Consider the following 21,263-nt stretch of genomic DNA (forward strand, 5'->3'; position numbering starts at 1 on the left):
GGGGACAGTGAAGGGGAGAAACGTGCCTGGTGATTTGGCCTTTGCCCTCTCAGGTAGCTTGATGTCTGGGGAGATCCCGAAACAATGCTTGCCTTGCTTGTCTGGTTCTCTCAGTGCCTTTTTTTGGTGTGAACATCTCCTCACACACACAGCACAATAAGTACATACATCACACCAACCAAATGCATCATCCTACATTCACTGTCCAACACTGGAGGACACACTGGATGTGTGAGACTTATTGAGAGAGGAATGTCAGTTATTGTCTTTTATGGATTGCCCAATAGTAGTTCTCCCGTGTCGGCTTTCTGATGTAAATCTGAGTCCCCTTCCTCGCCTGCCAGAAATGTGATTCCATGGTATGTGCCCAGGCACCATGCTAGATTTCATGTATTTTAAACGTTTGAGGAAATACTACAATTGCTCACCTGTTTTTCCAAAAATCACTTGGCATAGAATTCTTATCTTTCAAGTGTTAGGTTCGTTTCACCATTTCAGAGCATAACATTTCAGATTTGACCTAAGTAGGCATACTTCTGTTTCATACAGCAGGGGTCTATTATTTCTGGTCAATCTGTTGAAAAAGGAATCCTTTGTCCAAGGGTTCATTGGAAAAAAAGGTAATAATATATCCCTAATCTCTCTTTCTCGTTTTAAACATCTTTCTCTTTTGTTTCATGCATTCCTTTTTGCTTAGATTTCCTCATGAAGTTCTTTGACATCATTAGCACTTAGTACTTTGTCTAAATTAATCTCTAGTTCCTTTTCTTCTTGTTGGGATTTCATAGTAAACCATAAAGCATAAAATACAACAACTCCTTCACTTGCTTAGAACCCAAGACTACAGTCTTTGGGCCTTCAAATAGAATATTCATCTAAAGATGGGATCTTAGGCAATGTAGATTTCTGGATGTTTGTGTAGGGTAGGAAGAGATCAATAGAAGATACTAAAAAAAATAGTCTTTTCTAAATACTCTGCTTTCCTCAAAGTGTTTAAATGTTAAATAAAATCTGAATGCTTAATTTATACTTACACGTATTTGATGTGAATGCTCTCCATTTTCTACCCAAGACTGTTCATTCATAAAGCACGTATTATAGACCTGGTCTATGCCCATCAGTCCTTTGGAATGTAAACATGATCTAGTTGGGGAGACGAGAAGGTGACCTAGTTGTTCCATGCATAGCACTCAGGTGAAGACAGGTGTTATGGGGATTTATTTATTTTTTAAAAAATCAGCTCCGGCCAGTTTTATTAAAGAAAACTTTTGCATGATTCACTTTTCACCAGTCTGTGTTGGCATGCTTCTAATGATATCTGAATCACCCGGATCAATGATAGCATACTCTATATGTGTGCATACTCTTCAGTATTTCCCACATGCTGTGCCCTGTTCAGTGTTACACTGTAGTAATGGACACCAGTTTTGGCTGACATGGTGTAGTATTCTATTTAAGATTTCCTCAAGGCTGGATGGTTGTTGGTGAGGACACCAGGTTTGCTTTGCCATGTTTGCTCATTTTCAAAGTCTATGCTATCCACTTTTCATAATGAGTTGGAGGCTAGAGTTGATCGACTCTAGAAACTTTTTCCCCTTCTTTGTGGTCACCATACCATGTTCCTTCCTGCCTTAGGTTCCAAACAGCGTCAACCTAAAGCATTGCCAAAATGGCTGAGAGCGAGAAAGGAAAGAGTTGCTAAGGGGATTTAAATACTTAGCATTTGTTTTATCTTTCTGAAGTTTTGATACTTTTAGTCAGTAAAGGAACTGGAAACCTTTTGCATTAGTCAACATGGTATGACAGCACATATTTGTTTTAACTTAATCAGAATATTTTCCCAAAATAAAAATATCCTGGAGGCTTCAAAGGAAAGAAAACCTCTCTGATTGAGTTGGCATATTATTGTAGATTATGATTCAAAGAATTAAGTTGCTTTCTTTTACATTCGTACACATTTTCAGAAGACAAGCAGCTACTTAGCAGAAATAACTAGAGTTTCTGTGCTGCAGGTTCATAGCCAAAGTGAGACGCAAGGGGAGGAGTTGAGAGGTAGTTACTGGATCTTTATTCGTAGTAATGGTCAACTGGATACAAAACTGGCAGGCTGTGGAGTGATTTCCTTTCTGTGGTACTCTCCTTGTGATATCACTGAAGTACTTAATGCTGATGCTAATTCTCCTATTGATGGTAAATTCCAGGGAAGTTGTTTCATCTGTATTCCTCATAATCTTTTTTTTTTTTTGCCATTAATCTAAAAACACATTATTTTTCTCTCTGCACTGGGATGCTCCCCTTAGAGCCATGTCCCTGATTTGGTTTCATAAATAAAGCCAAAGCTCATAATCTATGTTAATGTAACCATCCAAATGTGAGTTAATATATCATTCCTATCTGTAATTAGATACAAATAAAGAGGTCTATTAAATGGGTGATAATGTTTTTAGTGTTTTTTTTTAATTTTTTTTAACATTTATTTATTATTGAGAGACAGAGAGACACAGAGCATGAGCAGGGGAGGGGTAGAGAGAGGGGAAGACACAGAATCTGAAGTAGGCTGCAGGCTCTGAGCCGTCAGCACAGAGTCCGACGCGGGGCTTGAACTCACGAACTGTGAGATCATGACCTGAGCCGAAGTCAGTTGCCTAACCAACTGAGCCACCCAGGTGCCCCTTTTTAGTGATTTGTGAGTAATAATTATGAAGTAAACTTGAGTGGTTGGTAATATAACCCCTACAATCACAGAGTTAGGAAGCTTGAAATAAATTATCAGAAGCATAATATTGAGGAATGCTATTCCTCTAAACTCTGTGGCATTATTTTGAAGTTAAAACGACAACAAGAAAAGATACCAGACATTGTTCAGATTTTACAACCAGGAGCCAGGCTTAGACAGTACTTCCTTATATAGCCACCTTTAATACTATTGGTTTTTTCTAAAAAATCAAAAATTCTTTTCTTTTTTGAAACTAGTCCATATATTTTGATTGAATAATGCAGGCACCACAATTCTTACTTTATTCTAATACCCCTGTATCAATTTGGGCTTGGGTTTGGCTGTAAATCACAGAGACCCAAAAACAAAAACCATAGGTTGGCATGTTGCCCAGGGTGGCAGGGACCCAGGTTTCTTTTCAATTGTTGCTATGTCATGGATTCAGTTCTGGTCCTAAGTTCCCTTCAAAGTCCCAAATGGTCGTACCATTCCAGCTCCAGTAATCACATCCACAGTCCATCTATCAGGAAGAATAAAGGGAAGAGAAGGGCACATCCTCTCTAAACATACATCATGGTTGCCACTTCAGCGTTGTGCTGGAGATTCTAGCCAAAGTCATTACGTAAGCAAAAGAAAAAAAACATAGCATCCAGATTGGAAAGGAAGAAGTAAACTTTCTTTGCAGATGACATGAACTTGTATATAGAAAACCCTAAGGAATCTACAATAAATAAATAAACAAACAAAAGCTATTCGAACTAATGAACAAGTTCAGTAAGATTTCAGGTTATAAAGGATTAATATACAGAAATTAATTGTGCTTCTTGACACTAGCAATGAATACTCCAAAAATGAAATTTAAAAAGTTCTATTTGCAATACCATCAAAAAGAATGAAATACTTAGGAATAAATTTAACAAAAGAAATGCATGCCTTGCACACCGAAAACTACAAAACCTCATTGAAATAAAGATCTAAATAAATGCAAAGACATTCCATGTTCATGGATCAAAAGAGTTAATATTGTTAAGATGATAATCCTCCCCAAATTGATAGGTTGAACACAGTTACTATCAAAATATCCCAGCGTGGTTTTTTAGGGCCAAAAATTTGACAGGCTGATCCATAAAGTTCATATGGAAATACAAAGGACCCAGAAAAGCCACAACAGTCTTGAAGAACAAAGTTGGAAGACTCACATTCCCAATTTTAAAACTTATTACAAAGCTACAGTAATTAAGACATTCTGGTACTGGCATGAGGATAGAAATACCCTTACATTTAAGATGAAATAAACCCTTACATTTAGAAATAAACCCTTACACTTACGGTCAATTGATTTTTCGACAAGGAGACAAGACAGTTCAATGAAGAAAGTTTTCAATTGGTGCTCAGACAACCGGGTATCTACATTCGAAGGAATGAAGATGGATGCCTACTCATAACATGCACAAAAATTAACTCAAAATGGGTCACAAACGTAAATATGTAAGAACTAAAGCCCATAAAATGTAGGCATAAATCTTCATGACCTTAGTTCAAGGCAACACTTTTTCACATCAGACACCAAAAACACAAATGACCAAAAAAAAAAAAAAAAAAAGACTTCAAAATTTTTTAATGTTGTGGTCCAAAGGACACTAGCAAGAAAGTGAAAGGACAGTCCCTGTAATGAGAGAAAATGTTGGCAAATCATGTATCTGATAAGGAACTTGTATGCAGATTATACAGAAAACTGTTAAGAATTCAACAGTAAAGATAAATAAACAAATTTAAACTTGGGCGAAGGATTTGAATAAACATTTTTTCCAAAAAAGATAGAGGAGTGGCCAATAAGCACGTGAAAAGAGGCTCAGCATCGCTCATCATTTGGTAAACACAAATCGAAAGGACAGTGAGACATACGTCACAACCACTAAAATGGCTATAATAAAAAGATGGGTAATACCATTAAGTGTGGGAGAGTATGTGGAGAAATTGGAATCCTCATTCTTTGCTGGTGAGAATGTAAAATGGTGCAGCCAATTTGGAAAACAGTCTGGGAGTTCTCAAAAAAGTTAAATATAGAGTTACCACGTGACCTAGCAGTTCTACCACTAGGTATATTTCCAAGAGAAATGAAAACACGTCCACACAAAAACTTGTACACCCATGTGCATATCAGCAGCATGCTCTAACTACCAAAACTGTAAACTGTCCAAATGTCCATCATCTGATGAGCGGATAAATAAAACATGATACATCCATACAATCAAATACTATTTGGCCAAAAAGGAATGAAGTGCTGATATATGCTACAACATAGATGTACCTTGGAAACATTATGCTAAGAAGCTGGGCACAAAAGGTCACGTTTTATAATTCCATTTATATGAAATGTCCAGAATGGGTAAATTTATAGACAAAGAATAGATTAGTGGTTGCCTCAGGCTGGGCTGGGGGAGTAGGAAATGACGTAATGGATATGAGGTTTCTTTTGGGGTGATAGACATAGTCTATAATTAGATTGTAGTGTTCGCACAACTGTGAATATACTGAAGCCATTGAATTATAAATTTTAGTTAGTGAATTTTCTGGTATATGAAAGCGATTTTTAAAAAATACATCTTGGAAGTTGCACATTTCCACTATATCCTATTGACTATTACTTAGTTAACAGTGTTATACCTACTTGCTATGCAGGTGGGAACAGTATTCTGTATTCTGGGCAGCCATGTGCCCAGCTAATATAAGGGGATTATTACCAAGGACAAGGAGTGAGTGAAATATTGGTGGATATCTAGTAATTTCTGCCACTTTCTAATTAGAGTTGAATCGTGACAGAAAAACTGCTACATGTTCTTCTCATTAAGTCAACATTCTTGATGAAAAGCTTCCTAGTAGCCTGAAATAATAACCTGGGTTTTTAAAAAAATTTTTTAATGTTTACTTATTTTTGAGAGAGAGATAGCACGCAAGCAGGGGAGGGACAGAGAGAGAGGGAGACACAGAATCCGAAGCAGGCTCCAGACTCTGAGCTGTCAAGCACAGAGCCCGACATGGGATTTGACCAGAGCCGAAGTCAGATGCTCAATCGACAGAGCCACCCAGGCGCCCCAATAATAACCTGGTTTTTCAAAAAAGCTTAAATACAAAATGAAGTCTGAGAAAATAGAATTGCCCTTAATTCTTTATGGTGAAATGAAGACAAAGAGGAAAATACCTTTAATTTCATTTGATAGCTCAATGTGTCAATTTGTGGGAACTTAATAGTTAAATGACCATGTCAAATAATCATCAGTGATGCTTTTACTGATACCAGCTGGGTGTATGACCCTGGGCTGGTAAGAAAACAAGAAAAGTCCTTGCCACCCAAAAATGTCACAGTCTAATTGGAGAAATACAATGTATATCCATAAAATGCTAAATAACACAGGCTACTTTTTAATTACTGCAAAATGCAAAAACTATATAAAAAAGCAGACAATACATGCTATGCAAGTGTCATAGCCAGAGAAAATCCTGTAACGTTAGGTATCTGAGGATAATAATAGTAATCACACTTTTGGAGAGCTTACTATGTGGCTAATGCTTTGTAGCACCTGATAAGTTTTATCTTGCCCCCTTCTCACAATAGGTGCAAGAAAGGAGTCCCCGGTGGGTGATGTCTCCCCAGGGCCTGTGCACTTAACTGCCTTGGTTGTGCTCTGAGCCTGGGCTGCACAATAAGATACCCAAGGAAATTTCAGGACATGCAGGTCTCTGGACTTCACTGAGAGATTCTGGTTTCAGTGGTCGATGTGTTGCCCTTCCCCTCCCGGCCACTAGAGTTTTTACAGGTCCCCAGAAGATTACAAGGGCTGTGTGGCCCAGGGTCAGAGCCAATGTCTTCCTCAGGGCTGCAGGTTCCTCCCCTGACACACAGAGGCAGGACTAGAGAAGCAGACATGCTCTCAGTTGAGAAGTGTTTAGAACTGGACAGCAGCTAAGCTCAAGTAATGCTGTTGTCTACTGTTCCCACCCCACATCCATCCACAAGGCTTTTCTCTGTTCCACAAGATGCATCTTAGCGGTCATAAGATGCCATCGCCTAGAAAAGGACTGTCCTGTTGAAGCGGATGAATGTGGAGATGCAGGTGTGTGCCCGTCATCGGAGGATCGTTCTGTTGTTCAGTATTTGGAGTAGGGGACAGTTACAGGTGGCTAAAATTATTCATTGTGCCTGCCCAGGGGTACGACACCCATTGTCCTTTGTGTTCTTGTTGTCTGTGCCAGCTTTATTTTTGTTTACTCTTTTCTATGAGTTTTGAGAAGCTCTTATCAAGTGACTTCAGATACCTGTATTTGATTAATACCTATGCCTGATCCTTCCTGTCCTGTCCTTCTCTTTCTTATAAATACTTCAGCCATTAGGCTAAAAACAGTTTCTTTTCTTCCTAGAGCTTTCTTTTCCACAGATTTCAAAATTATTACCTGTGCTTTAGTAATAAAGCACATAAAATAACCACATCCTCCCTGACCCCTTTATATTTTCTGTCTCTTGATTAGTTACTAATTAGTTAATTCTTTTAGGATTTTCCTTCCCTTCTATTACTTTCTCTTTGGAACACCTTACTGCTTTTTCATTGCAGACAACATTTTAATTTCATGGTTTCATGATTGTTCTTTAACTGTCTTAGAGCAATTTGCTATGACATCATCTCTTCTTCCTCCTTTACCTCCCCACCCCCACCCCCCATATTCTTTTTTTACTTACCATGTCATGTCATTTGGATTGTAGTTCTTTGGGACAAAGAATTCTTTTTTTAATTTTTTTTTAATGTTTATTTTCGAGAGAGAGAGAGACAGAGTGTGAGCAAGGGAGGCACAGAGAGAGGGAGTCACAGAATCCGAAGCAGGCTCCAGGCTCTGAGCTGTCAGTACAGAGCCCGACGTGGGGCTCGAACTCATGAACCGTGAGATCATGACCTGAGCCGAAGTCGGACGCTTAACCGACTGAGCCAGCCAGGTGCCCCTGGGACAAAGAAACATTATCATAGTGCCATGTTCTCTTCTCACAGTAAATATTGCTTGTTTGGAAAAAACACCTAAGACTTTACATACTGACAGTGTTTGAGGATGCTAAGTAAGCAGCATTAAATTATATCCCTCAGCTTATGGGATAAGATGTAACTAAAAGAATGAGGAAAGGAATTTTTAGTCTACGTCCAAGCCACCTTGGCAAATTCAAGTTTGTATTTCTGAAGAGGACTTAGAAGGAATAGCCTCTGTAACAAAACCTTTGTGATCACTATAATCGGGAGTCTTTGCTGGTGTCGAAGGTCATGCATGTAGATGTTTTAGTTAATGTAGTCTAACCACTGAAACGAAAAAGGAGAACTACAACACATCACTGCCACGACGTCCCAGTCGAAGTTTATTTCTCACATCCCGGCTCAGGGTGCAGTGAGGGCACGGGCAGGTGGTTGGCTCCACTGTGTGTCGATTCAGGAGCCCATACTGCCGGCAGCTCTGCTATCTTCAGCTCGCTCCGAGGTCTTCCTTGTAATCAATAGTCAGCCCTTGCCTGAGAAAAGAGCATAGAGGATGGTTTGTAGGCATTTTTCACGGGTAGGGACAGAAAGTGGAAAATGTCATTTCTGCTCACACAGGGACATGGCACCCCTTAACTACAGGAGGAGTCAGAAGAAGAGGAAACCTGGCTGGTACTCAGCCCCTGCTGTTGAAGGTATTTTTTTTTTTTTGATGGAATGGGGAGGGGGGATTGGAGGAAGGTGGTCAGAAGGTACACACTTCCAGTTATAAGAAAAATCAGTGCTAGGGATGTCATTAACAACAGGGAAGTTGTTAACACAGGAAGAAACGTTTTTTCTTTTTATTGTATCTACATGAGATGATGGATGTTAACGGTCATTTCACAATTTATGTACATCAGACATCAGTCTGTACACTTTAAACTTACATAGTGATGTGTGTCAATTATTTTTCAATAAAACTTTAAAAAAAGAGTTTAAGTTGCAAGAGAAATGTAGTGGTTTGAGTGTATGACTGACTCAGTAGGGTTCCTGTCTACATGAAAAGGATTATAAGATCAAGTAAACACATAATTAAAATTAAACAACACTGTACGGGGCGCGCCTGGGTGGCTCAGTCGGTTAAGCGTCTGACTTCGGCTCAGGTCATGATCTCGCGGTCCGTGAGTTTGAGCCCCAGGTTGGACTCTGTGCTGACATCTCGGAGCCCAGAGCCTCTTCAGATTCTGTCTCTCTCCCTCTTTCTCTCTGCCCCTCCCCCACTTGCGCTCTGTCTCCATCTCTCTCAAAAATAAACACACAAAAAATTAAACACTATTTGTTAACAATGAGGAGGTAAAGTGCTGTGTTGTCACTTGACCAGCTTTTCTTTTAACATTAGTAAAATAAAACAATGCACCACTGCTAAATTAGATTTGTAGTAAATAGTAACAGATACCATAAAACCTATTAATTTACCCATTGTTGATAGATTTAGCTACAACATAAGGAGCAGTTTATGTCCAAACAGATAAAAACGATCCCAAGTTCAGTAAATCTGATTCTCATTACACGTGTATTAACAAATCAGATTATTTCAATGGGGCCTCATTAATCAGTCAACAAATACATGAATATCCACCACAGACATGATTCTCCTCACATGCTGAGAAAAGACCATGCTAAATGAGGATAAAGCCATAGTTCAAAAAGAAAGATAATCAGCAATATAAGATTATATATTTGCCATGCAAATTGGAAAGTCAGGTATTCTGAGAGTTGAATGGATTAAAAGTGCATGCCTTCTGTGGAGATACAGCCCCAAATTGCTGACCAAACGTGTTACTCTGGTGTGAGATGCCAACACTAAGAAAAAGAGAGACAAATGTGGAAAATTAAAAAAAAAAAAAACACTTTAATATAAGAGCTGCCAAAATCACAACACAACTTAGAGAATTGTGTAAAATCACACATTTGTTCTTTGTGCCATGAGGATAGCAAAACACCAAACCAACGTGGGTATGTGTCTGTGTTGTTCTCAGCCCAACTTTAACAGAAAACCCATCAGCAGCAAATTGACAGATTTAATATTAAAACATTATACATTGTCATCCAAGTACACTGTGCTTCATATTTAAAAAAAAAGGGTTTAATATAAATTTGGATTCTACTGTTATAGACATTATACAACTGTTTGAATTGATTGAGATATATTCTATGTAATTCATATATAAAGGCACTATAGTCATATACTGATTCAGTATATTCAAATATAATCAATTTAATTACAATTTAAACAATGCTAGAATAGGTACAAGCTTCATAAAAACATAAGATTCAGTGTCTATGGGAAAATATTCTAAAATTTTTTTTAATGTTCTTTATTTTTGAGAGCAAGAGAGACAGAGTGTGAGTGGGCGAGAGACAGAGAGAGAGGGAGATACAGAAATCTGAAGCAGGCTCCAGGCTCTGAGCTGTCAGCGCAGAGCCTGATGCAGGGCTCGGACCTGTGAACCGTGAGATCGTGACCTGAGCAAAAGTTGGACACTTAACTGACTGAGCCACCCAGACGCCCTGTGGGGGAAAATACTCTAAATAAATGTAAACATTATATCTGAATGTTTAAAAAGCAAAATAGAACCGTGGGGCAGTGAATCTGGGCCACTCCATGGCATTGCTGTGGATGCTAGTAAGACCAGGAAGTTAAGGGAGGATCTTGTCTATCAGTCTTTATAGTCTTGAATTGTCCTTGTTCTTAGTCCTTATAACCGTGGTTCTCAAAATTGACGAAATGTATATAGACCAATTTCAAAAGGAAAAAAATGCCTATAATTCCTATATAGTTAAATTATTTTTATTATGCCATTTAAATATACATAAACATTAAAATGTCATAAGTTTATAAATTCGGCATAGAATATTAGCAAAATTACAAAATCGCTGCATTTTAAATGGAAAATATTAGGATTCGTATCAGGAATGCCTTCATGAAGGTGGCATTTGAGCTGGTCTTTCAAAAATGAGTATCATGACTAGTGAGTAACTGAGGATTGGAGATAAGGCTCAGACCAAGGAAAGAAAGCGAGGGGGCCCAGGTGAGTGAGACTGCACTGTGTGTGTGGCACAGAGAACAGGTCCTTTGGGCTCTAGCGTATGGTGTGGGGATATAGGTCTTCTATTCTGATGATCTCCCAATATTTTGATGATCTACAATCATGAGGACCTTGAGTATTGAGCCAAGAAATTCAGGCCTCATTCTGTATGAATGAGAACCACTAAAGGCAGATGTAAGTAGAAGAATCAGTCTGATGAGCCGTGCTGTATTCTTGGAAGTTTAATCTACAGCAATATTTAAATGAATTGAAAGAGTGAAAAACGGTGATTGAAAGTCCAGCCAAGAGGTCAACTCCATGAGAGCAGGTACTTAGCTCAATACTGTATCTCCAGGTTCTAGAACATAGCTGGTGCTCAGTACGTGTTTGTTGGATGAATGTAGGATGGCTGAATGAATTAGCATGGGGACATCCAGGTAGAAAAGTGTAGAAGATAAAGCCTGGACAAAGAGCGCTGCATACAAGTTGGTAACTGAGAGCATGCATTTGCGAGTTGTCCGTAACTAATTGAGTCCGTGCGGGGTGTGTAAGACTGTGAAGGAAAGAGAAATGGTGAACTTGATTAACTCCTACAGTTATAGCTAATGTGTAAAAGGTGGGGGGGGGAACCATTAGTTATAGCTAATGTGTAAAAGGTAACAAGGAGAAATCAGAAAGGTGCATTAGGAGATTATAAAGGCCACCAGCCACAGGAGGAGAATTTGTGTGTTTCCAGCTTATAAATACTTATTTATAATTTTTAATTTGGTTTTTTTAAAGCATACTTAGAAGGATTCATGGATTCTAGTTTTCCTAGCATTAAAAATAATTTAAATAGGTGTGTAAGACTTAATGTTGAGGGGATCAAGGTCAAACCAGGCAAATAGAGCATATCCCAGAAGCATGCTAGATGTGGGGAAGTTTCAGGATGGCAGTAACATATTTTGGAATTTAACACACATTGCTTTTAGACTTCTTGTCACTACATCTTTGAGCTAAATATATAAGTTTTAGCATGTTATATATAGTAGTTAAGCAACAGGCTAATTATGTCACAAAAATGTTTACTTTATGAATTCATTTAATGTAGTGCCTCTATTAGTGGCCTCCCCTAGGACATTTTAAGTGATTATATTAAGTTTTACTTCTAGACAATTTTTGTGAAACTTATTTTGCCTGAAGCAGGCAGTTGTTAAAAAAAACAAAAAAGACATAAGCTCAAAAACAGGCCCTGGTTTCTTACTACTTTATAGCTTCGAAAATCATTCTGAAGCCTCTTGACAGACTGTTTACTAGCAGCTAGCAGTAGGATTTAACATTAAATTTTCATTTTGATTAACTTGACTGCAATTGTTTCTTGGCTGCCTCTTTAGAGCCCACTGCGGAATAAAATTAAAACAGTTGTATGATATAACCGTTTAGTTGCGGAAAACGACATTTTTCTTTTTTCCCTGAATGGTGGTGTGTTTTCCCTCTGACTTTCCTGCATACACCCCGTGGCTCTGTTTTCTCCCTTCTCCGATCCAGCTTTTGTAGTGTTGCCAGGTTAATTTTCCTAAAGCGGAGCTTTGGCCGTTCTCTTATCCCAGCCCCTTCTCTGACTCCCCACTGCCCACCTCCTTTCTGAGCCCAGCTCATCCATGAAGGAAGGACGAGCCCCAAAACTATATATTCCTCTTGACATTTTCTTGGTCTTCTCTGCTAAAGTCCCCGTCTCCACTCCAGATTTCTTGTTTCTCTTGCGTAGCACCCAGCCTGTCCTACCTTACATAAAATTACGTGTGAATACATCTCACCAAGAGAATGTCAGCTTCTCAAATGCACAGACCACCCTGTCTTTACATTTTGGCCCACTCTTCCAGTGTTTTGTGCATGAAAGAGCCTCCATAAATAAATGTTTGACAGTCATCTGATCGTACACATTAAATATGTGCAGTTCTTTGTATATTAGTTATTCCTCAAGCTGTGTTTAGAAAAAGCTAAACAAATAAGCAGAGACATGTTTGTTGGGTAAATGAATGAAAAATATCTCAAAATGATAACCGTGCAAAACTCTTCTTTCTTATATACAGTAGTCCTGATTCTCTTACCCTTCACTTTTTCCATTTCCCATAGCACCTTTCACTTTCTAATGAATTCATAATTTATTCATTTTTGTTGCTGATACCGTCTCCCTTCTTCCTTGGATCGTAAGCATCCTGGATGGCAGGGATCTCTGTTTGTTCACAAATGTTTCCCAGGTGCTGGGAACAGTGCCTGTCATACTGATTGAGTGAATGAGTGAGACTTGGAGCTGAGGGTCAGTTTCTCCCTGTTTTTTGGATTATCGTTGGCAGTTTTCAAGGCAAAAGCCCATGTGGTGTGGAAAGAACAGGGAGAGAGGTAGAGGAACCCCAAAGTCCATTTCTGCTACAAAGTGATAGGCAAGTTTCCTGACTTGCTCTGAAGGTCATTTCCTCACCTGTAAGGGGATAACACGACCTGAATTAGAGTGTTAATTCTAGGGAGAAAAAGCTTACAGTAAATGAGATTAATAGCCAATGTTTCCTAACCACTCCTAACATAATGTGATAGATTTGGTGTTACACATTTTCCATGTCTGTCACTGTGTATCTTCACAACCACTCTGAAGTAGGAGGGTTTCTACCCAAGACCACAGAGTGGTGAGGAGCAGAGCTTTGACTAGACCAGATCTGTTGGGCTTCAAGGCCTGTACTTATAATGCCTGCCTGATGTCTGTGTGCCTTTCCCACCTGCCTGCCTCCTGGTGGGGAGCCTTAAGGGTGGCCGTACGATTGCTCCTATGGAGCAGCAATTCCAGATCTTTCTTTCCTGCCCTAACATGCTTGAGGGGGACACAACGGGCTCATAAGTACCAGCAGTCTCCTCGAGAGCTGTCTTTATGAACCTGGTCCCCCAAAGTGAGAGGGGCAGGGGAATCTGGTTTGGAAAGTTCCCCCTGGTGAATTGGGCCTTCTCATTCCTACTAGGATACCTCTGTTTCCAGATCTGTTTCTTCTTCTCCCATCCCATTTGTATCTCCTGCAACAACAATAGAGTATTCTTGTATGAAGACTTTTTTTTAAAGACTGTGGCCTTACTGGATTGGAAACAAATTTGATGGCTTATGATTGTGGTAACCAAATTGATCATTACAGCCTCCTCTACTTTTTTTTTTATTATAGAAGCTGTGAAACTTTTAAGAATTTTTAAATGAGCTATAAATTCCATTTCAAAACATACAATTATATCACTGACTCTTGATTATTACAATATAATAAGCATCAAAAATAAAAAAGGCTAATTATTTTCTGTATAAAGAAATTAGCCTTTTCAGGCATTATCTGAGCACTTAGAATTACTAAACCAGGATTCATGAGATGGATCATTTCAGCGTCTTAAAAAATGTCTTTTAAGTTTCAGGGGATGGATTTTTCTTTTGAAATAACTTGTCATTGGTTCAAATGCTAAAAATGTACCTCAGAAGATATCAAAATGAAAAATAATTTCATTTGCATTCTATAAAGCTTCATTATTTTTAATTGATTGGGAAGTTTGGTAGGGGGCCAGAGAGAACTGGCAAAACACACAAAATTTACAAGGAGATTCTGGCATCTAATTTCAACCAGTTTTCAACAGAGAGATAGGTTTATTATGTATTTTGGTGGTTGTATTTTAACGATTAAGAGCATAAGCTTTAGAATCAGTCTGACCTAGCCCCGAATCCTCACTTTTCTGCTTATTAAATCTGTGAGCTTAGACATATCACTTAACATTCTGAATCTTGATTTTTTTCCCACCTGTAGAGAGGGGACAATATCTACCTCATAATATTATTGTATCACATGAAATAATATGTGCAGAGCATCTAAATAGTGCCTAACACTTTGTTGGCACTTAATAACTTTTAGTATCCTTGCGAACAGTCATTGAGATAAAATGAGGTTTTGAAAATATCTTTGCAGATAAGTGGGAAACATTTTTATGGAATCCTGTGTACAACTGTCAGCTTGTTGTGGAATGCCTTCTTACTGCTAATTCAGAAGCAAACTTATGTCATATTAGGATGAACTGCCAAGTTCCGCAATAGTGCAGTTTTAACCCATGAAATTTCACTGCAGAGTGTGGAGTAAGCAGATGCTAATTCTAAGTTTCTCCTATAAAATTATCTTTTCTAGGAGAATGCATAGAAGGGCTGCGGGAAAATGACTACCTTCTGATTCATTCGTGCCGTCAGTGGACCACTATCACTGCCCACAGCCTGGAGGAGGGGCACTACGTCATTGGGCCAAAGATAGAGATTCCGGTACATTATGCAGGTAAAACTTCTCTCGAGGGGCAAGAAAAGGCAGAAGAAGGGGACTTGCATATGCTAACTTTTTCCTCCACAGTGAGAAAATAGGACTTGTCTATAAACTGGAATATAATGACATAGAAAAAGAAGAATCAAACACTTTTTGTGGTGACTTTATCAGTGAAAGCTCAGTTTCATTTTGTCCTAAGTACTTCTAATCAACGCATGTAGTCACATGTGGATTCTTATCAGCTATTTATAAAATGAAAATTTTACAAATACAAAGAACGTCTCCGTGGTCTTGGGATGGCAGTCAATATGTGTAGACAGCCTCTGAGCTCTGGTGTCTCTGAGTAACCCTGGGTACAACTTAAATGTTGCTTTTGTGACTGGCTTTACAAAAGCCTTTCAAAGGCTTTACAAGGCTGCCTTTTTGTTTTTGAGTGAAACCTCTACAATGCCCAGAGAGTTGCCTATCAGGAAAAGGGACCTTGCTGTAGTTCCATTGTCTAGAATGGCAGCAAATGGTAAGTGTTCAATATTTATTGAGTAAATGAATAGTTTGGCCCCTTCTTTTGTTCCTAGGAGTCTTCCAGTTGCCCGTATGACCTCGGGATTACTCAGCTTCTCAGATACTCCTATTAAAAAAAAAAAATTATAGGGGCGCCTGGGTGGCGCAGTCGGTTAAGCGTCCGACTTCAGCCAGGTCACGATCTCGCGGTCCGTGAGTTCGAGCCCCACGTCAGGCTCTGGGCTGATGGCTCGGAGCCTGGAGCCTGTTTCCGATTCTGTGTCTCCCTCTCTCTCTGCCCCTCCCCTGTTCATGCTTTGTCTCTCTCTGTCCCAAAAATAAATAAAAATGTTGAAAAAAAAAAATTATAAGAAAGAATTTCTCTAGCCTGAAACTTTGTCCCCTAGAACTTTATTTCCTGGCCATAAGAGTAGCCTTCATGAAAAAAGGAGGAATACGTAGCAGCAGAAAGTACTACGACTGTGAAATTTGGAGCCAGGCCAAAGGGACAGAGACAAGACCAACCCTGCATCCTGTCCACTCTCTCCTGCCAAGGGGTCCCACTACAGGTGGGATCCGTGCAGTTTCTAGGAAGCCCAAACTCCTGGTCTTTTGTGGAAAACTGAAAAGGAAGGTATAAGATTGTGCTTCATCACATATACAGTTTGGTCTAATGTACACGTTCTTCTCATAGTAGATTGAGTTTTAGTCTTTCCCCTGACCGCACTGTGAGTAGCCCATCAAAGCAGTCTTCCCCAAGGAATGCTTGCATTTGGTCCTTGACTCAAATCTCCTTAGAGACCCCAAACTGCCACCAGACTCCTTGGCTTGTTTCTCAAAGCCCTCAGGGGCTGGGTCTAATCTGCTTCTCCAAACTTAACCTTTTCTACTCGGAAGAGGGAACCTTCCATCCAGCTAGATTGGTCCCCTCACTATTTCCTGGACATACCGGCTACTTTTCCATTTACACCATTCCCCAGCCAGAGTTAGGCTTCCTCAGCTTTGCTCTTATCAGAGCCTGTCCGTGCATCAGGAGGGTATGGGCATCCCTACTGTGCCTATATGGCCTCCACATTTCTTGTGTATGACATTCATTAAGCACATGCCCCCAGTCTTCATTCATAGATACACACATATCTTCATTTGCCAGTTGAGACTGTATATTCCTCAACAAGTGAGACCAATTCTTCTTTTTTAACTTCAAAAAAAAAATTTAATTCCAGCCTAGTTAATATATAGCCTTATATTAGTTTCAGGTGTACAATATAATGATTCAACAATTCCATACATTGCTCAGTGCTCATCAAGATAAGTGTAGTCTTAATTCCCTTCACCCATTTTACCCATTCCCCCCACCCCCTTCCCCTCTGGTAACCATCTGTTTATTCTCTATAGTTAAGGCAGTGAAACCAATTCTTTTTTTTTTTTAAGTCTATTTATTTATTTTGAGAGAAAGAGAGTGTGAGCAGAGGAGGGACAGAGAGGGAGAGAGAGGATCCCAAGCAGGCTCTGCACTGTCAGCACAGAGCCCAAAGTAGGGCTTAAACTCACAAACCGCCAGATCATGACCTGAGCGGAAATCAAGAGTCGGACGCTTTAAGTGACTAAGCCACCCAAGCACCCCAAGGCAGTGAAACCAGTTCTGAAACTCCTTTGTGAATCCTTTGGATCCGTACATAAAAGATACAATTCTTTACGGCTGTAGATGCTTGATCTAGGGATCTCATACTTACCTACGCAATGGAATGACCTGGAGAGCTTTAAAAATGACCAGTGCCCAGGTCCCATCTCCAGAGGTTCTGCTTCAGTTGGTTGTGAGTGTGGGTTGGGCATCAGAATTTTGAATTCTATGGTTAAATTATGCAGCCAAGGTTGGGACCCATTGCTCTGGGATGGGCATTCACAGTGTCAGAAGAAAAGATTTCCCCAAGTATTTGTAAATGTTTTATTGTTTTGAACATTGTTTTTAAATTAACAGCCGGGGCGCCTGGGTGGTTCAGTCGGTTGGGCGTCCGACTTCGGCTAGGGTCATCATCTCGCGGTCTGTGCGTTCGTGCCCCGCATCGGGCTCAGTGCTGACAGCTCAGAGCCTGGAGCCTGTTTCAGATTCTGCGTCTCCCTCTCTCTCTGACCTTCCCCCATTCATGCTCTGTCTCTCTCTGTCTCAAAAATGAATAAACGTTAAAAAAAATTAATTAATTAATTAACAGCCATTCAGCTTCCACTGGGAAGAAAGATATGGTATGTTCAATAGCCCACTCTCTATCTATAAGGAAGATGACAGTACACTTAACTGGGAATCCAGGCACCGGAGGGAAGGTAGGTGGGTGATGGATGAGATAGGTGATGGGGATTAATTAAGGAGTGCACTTGTCACGATGAGCACAGGGTATGTTAAATCACTCTGTTGTACACCTGAAACTAATATAACAGATAGTTGGGGTAGATTATGAACAGTTCAGTTCTCCCAGTTCTGGAGGCAGGAAAGATCCAGTGTCTGGTGAGGGTCGTTTTGTCCTTTGTAGGTGGTGGTCTTCTCGCTGTGTCCTCTCTTGGTGGAGTGAGAATTCCACCATCTCTCTCCTGCCTCTTCTGTTAAGGGCACTATTCCCATTCATGAGGATTACTTTGTGATTACTAGGACATTTGAAAGGAGGAGTGGTCTTTCTCTAAATCACCCCATCCCCACTTGCGCAGCTATTGATTTCTGTCTGATCTGGCTGTTACCATGAAGGTGAGAAAATGGTACATTTCTAATTTAACTCCGCTGTTCCCCCTCCTCTTTCTTCTTCTCCTTCTTCTTTGTCGTCTTCTTCTTCTTCTTCTTCTTCTTCTTCTCCTTCTTCTCCTTCTCCTTCATCGTCTCCTTCTTCTTCTTCTTCTTCTTCTTCTTCTTCTTCTTCTTCTCCTTCTTCTTCTTCTTCTTCTTCTTCTTCTTCTTCTTCTTCTTTGTCTTCTTCTTCTTCTTTTTTTGAGAGAGAGAGGGAGAGCACGAGCAGGGAACAGGGGCAGATGGAGAGAGGCAGAGAGAGAGAATCTTAAGCAGACTCCATGCTCAGTGCAGAGCCCAACATAGGGCTTGATTCCACAACTCTGGGATCATGATCTGAGCCAAAATCGAGTTGGAACCCCACTGTTACTTGCTCTACTTGTTAGTTGTCTTTCTGCCATTTGTTTACTTACTCACCTATTATGGAATTATGGATTCTAACTTCATTCAGTGGGTTATAATACATTTCTTATTTATTTTGATGTTCATATTGTCCTAAAGTTAGCCATTTGGGGACAGCTAACCCATGTATCTCTGTGACATGTGCCCCCTTCGTCTTTTCAAGCATGTACTTATTTTCTGGCCTATATAGCAACCATTCATTTCAGTCGGTGTGCTCTTCATTTGAGGCCACTGCACTGTCATGTTCTAGGCATCGCTCCTCACTGTGTGTAAATAGCGTCCTTTGGAGTTGTGTAGTGCACAGCCTGGGCAGCTGTATGCAGCTCTATTCACATATATTCTAGAATATAGTAAAACTCAGCATTTTAAGGAAATCACGATTCAGACTGCCTTTCCCATACCCTCCATCAGAAATTTTCATGAAATTCCTCATGTGAAAAGAAATAATTTAATAAAATTGAGAAAAGATAAATAGGACTTGAACTCCTCAGAACAGCACTATGGATGGTAAGGAGAGTTGCCTTATTCTGAATTCTAAAATTATTAGATGTGCTTTGGGGGAGAAAAAATAAAGACCTCCCTCATTCTGGCAAAATAAGTTTTTCATTTTGGATAAGAAAGAGTTTTCTTGGTATAACAAATAATTGATTCCAACAGAGAGAATGTGTTCAGTCAGCATCACATATTTTGCTAACAGTGGAGAAACCACTCAAGAAAAATTGGCATAGTGTTTAGAAAAGCGATTGCTGCTTTCACACAAGTTTTATTCAGAAGGCATCACAAATAAATTGTATCTAAACTTTCTAAGTTCTCACTGCTCCCAAGAGGGCAAAGATTTCCTAAGGAACATGCAATGCAGAACTCAGAATTTTTCTGCATTCTCAGACCATGTAAGCTACTGCTTGGCACTTTATCAAAGCCCGCTCTGGGGCGCCTGGGTGGCGCAGTCGGTTAAGCGTCCGACTTCAGCCAGGTCACGATCTCGCGGTCCGTGAGTTCGAGCCCCGCGTCGGGCTCTGGGCTGATGGCTCAGAGCCTGGAGCCTGTTTCTGATTCTGTGTCTCCCTCTCTCTCTGCCCCTCCCCCGTTCATGCTCTGTCTCTCTCTGTCCCAAAAATAAATAAACGTTGAAAAAAAAAAATTTAAAAAAAAAAAAAAAGCCCGCTCATTCACCCTGCATGTGCCCCCCCTCCACCCCTTTCGCTGCCCTGTCTCTCCTGACATACTGAACTGAAAAACAAATCTATTCAAAAAAAATTTTTTTAAACCTAGTGAACTGCATTATAGCCAAGATTTTCTAAAGGTGAATGATTTTCATTTTACAATTCACGTTTCTGTTCATCAGATTCCTTTGTCTCTACAGCTTGGAGTGGTCAGTCAAGCAGACACAAGTTGGTTACTGCTGAAGCTCATACATCAGGATTCCTTATTTATGCTGACCCCTTTAGGGCATTAAACCAAATTTAGTACTCACAATTTGACTTTTTTTTTTCCTTTAAAACTAATATAAACTTCAGGCTCCATAAAAACCTGGATATGCCATTGCCTCTGGAATTTAATTTATCTTCCTAAGGCTCCGACTTTCCAATCTGTAGAAAGGAGATTTACTTAGAAAATGTCACGAAGATTCTTTATGATCTAATGTGTGTAAATGACTCAACGCTGTGCCTGGCACAGTAATGAGTACTAAATAAATGTTACCTCCTCATTATCACCTGTCTCATGAAAACCGACCCAGAATAGCTGTCTGTAAAGACAAAGCTTTGAGAAACCAAATGGGTCAGAATGTGACGTCTCTGTGTGTCTCTGGTCTACCAATTTGAGAAGTAGTAGGATTCTGAGAGGGTTTGTGAAAATTTAAATCATTTAATGGAATGCTTGCCGTCATCATGGGTGAACAGATTGCTACTTGAACATAAGCATCAGAGATAAACGGCAGCCACGTTTGGCTTCTATTTTTAAATTCTCATCCTCCTGCAAATCCGGTGAATCTATAACAAGCAAAAATGATCTCATTACTTCCTTACTAGCTACAATATGCACAGAAATAAGTGACACTGGAGCATAAGGTTAGTGTAAGATTTGCTTAGGAAGTCTGCAGGGCTCTTACTCAGCAAGCACCTGGGTTGCTATCAGCAATGCCTGTTTTTAAAAATGTGGGTGTGCAGTCTGTCTCTCAGGCAAAATTATAGTAATGTGGTATCTACATAACCTTGGAGTGTAATTACTGAACAAAAGGAAATGTCGAAACAAGCTAATTTTATTCTCCCGGGTTGCAAGTTTAATTAGCATGAATCATCCATTTACAAAAGTAAATGCTAGCGTTGAACAACACTTTGTGTACTTTCTGTATTACATGAGATATAGCCTATGTGTTAAAATGGGAATAAGCAAACTTTCTTTCAAAGCGACCTATGGACTAATAAGAGTATAACAAGAAACATTATCCCCCCCCCCAGTTTTTCCAGTAATAAATACTAGATTTAT

The 21,263-nt window shown here is 39.7% G+C and overlaps 1 protein-coding gene and 1 pseudogene across 2 annotated transcripts in view; one reads left to right on the forward strand and one right to left on the reverse strand.

Moving 5' to 3' along the window:
• GAREM1 (GRB2 associated regulator of MAPK1 subtype 1) overlaps positions 1 to 21,263 on the forward strand; it is a 204,542-nt gene that overhangs the window by 61,692 nt on the left and 121,587 nt on the right. For both annotated transcript variants that reach the window (XM_030336703.1, XM_030336704.1), the window contains exon 2: positions 14,978 to 15,118. In XM_030336703.1, coding sequence (XP_030192563.1) covers positions 14,978 to 15,118 — 141 coding nt within the window. The remainder of the gene's footprint in view (positions 1 to 14,977; positions 15,119 to 21,263) is intronic.
• On the reverse strand, positions 1,278 to 1,655 carry LOC115528520 (annotated as a pseudogene).

Source organism: Lynx canadensis, chromosome D3 (genome assembly GCF_007474595.2).
Source record: "Lynx canadensis isolate LIC74 chromosome D3, mLynCan4.pri.v2, whole genome shotgun sequence".
Taxonomy (NCBI): domain Eukaryota; kingdom Metazoa; phylum Chordata; class Mammalia; order Carnivora; family Felidae; genus Lynx; species Lynx canadensis.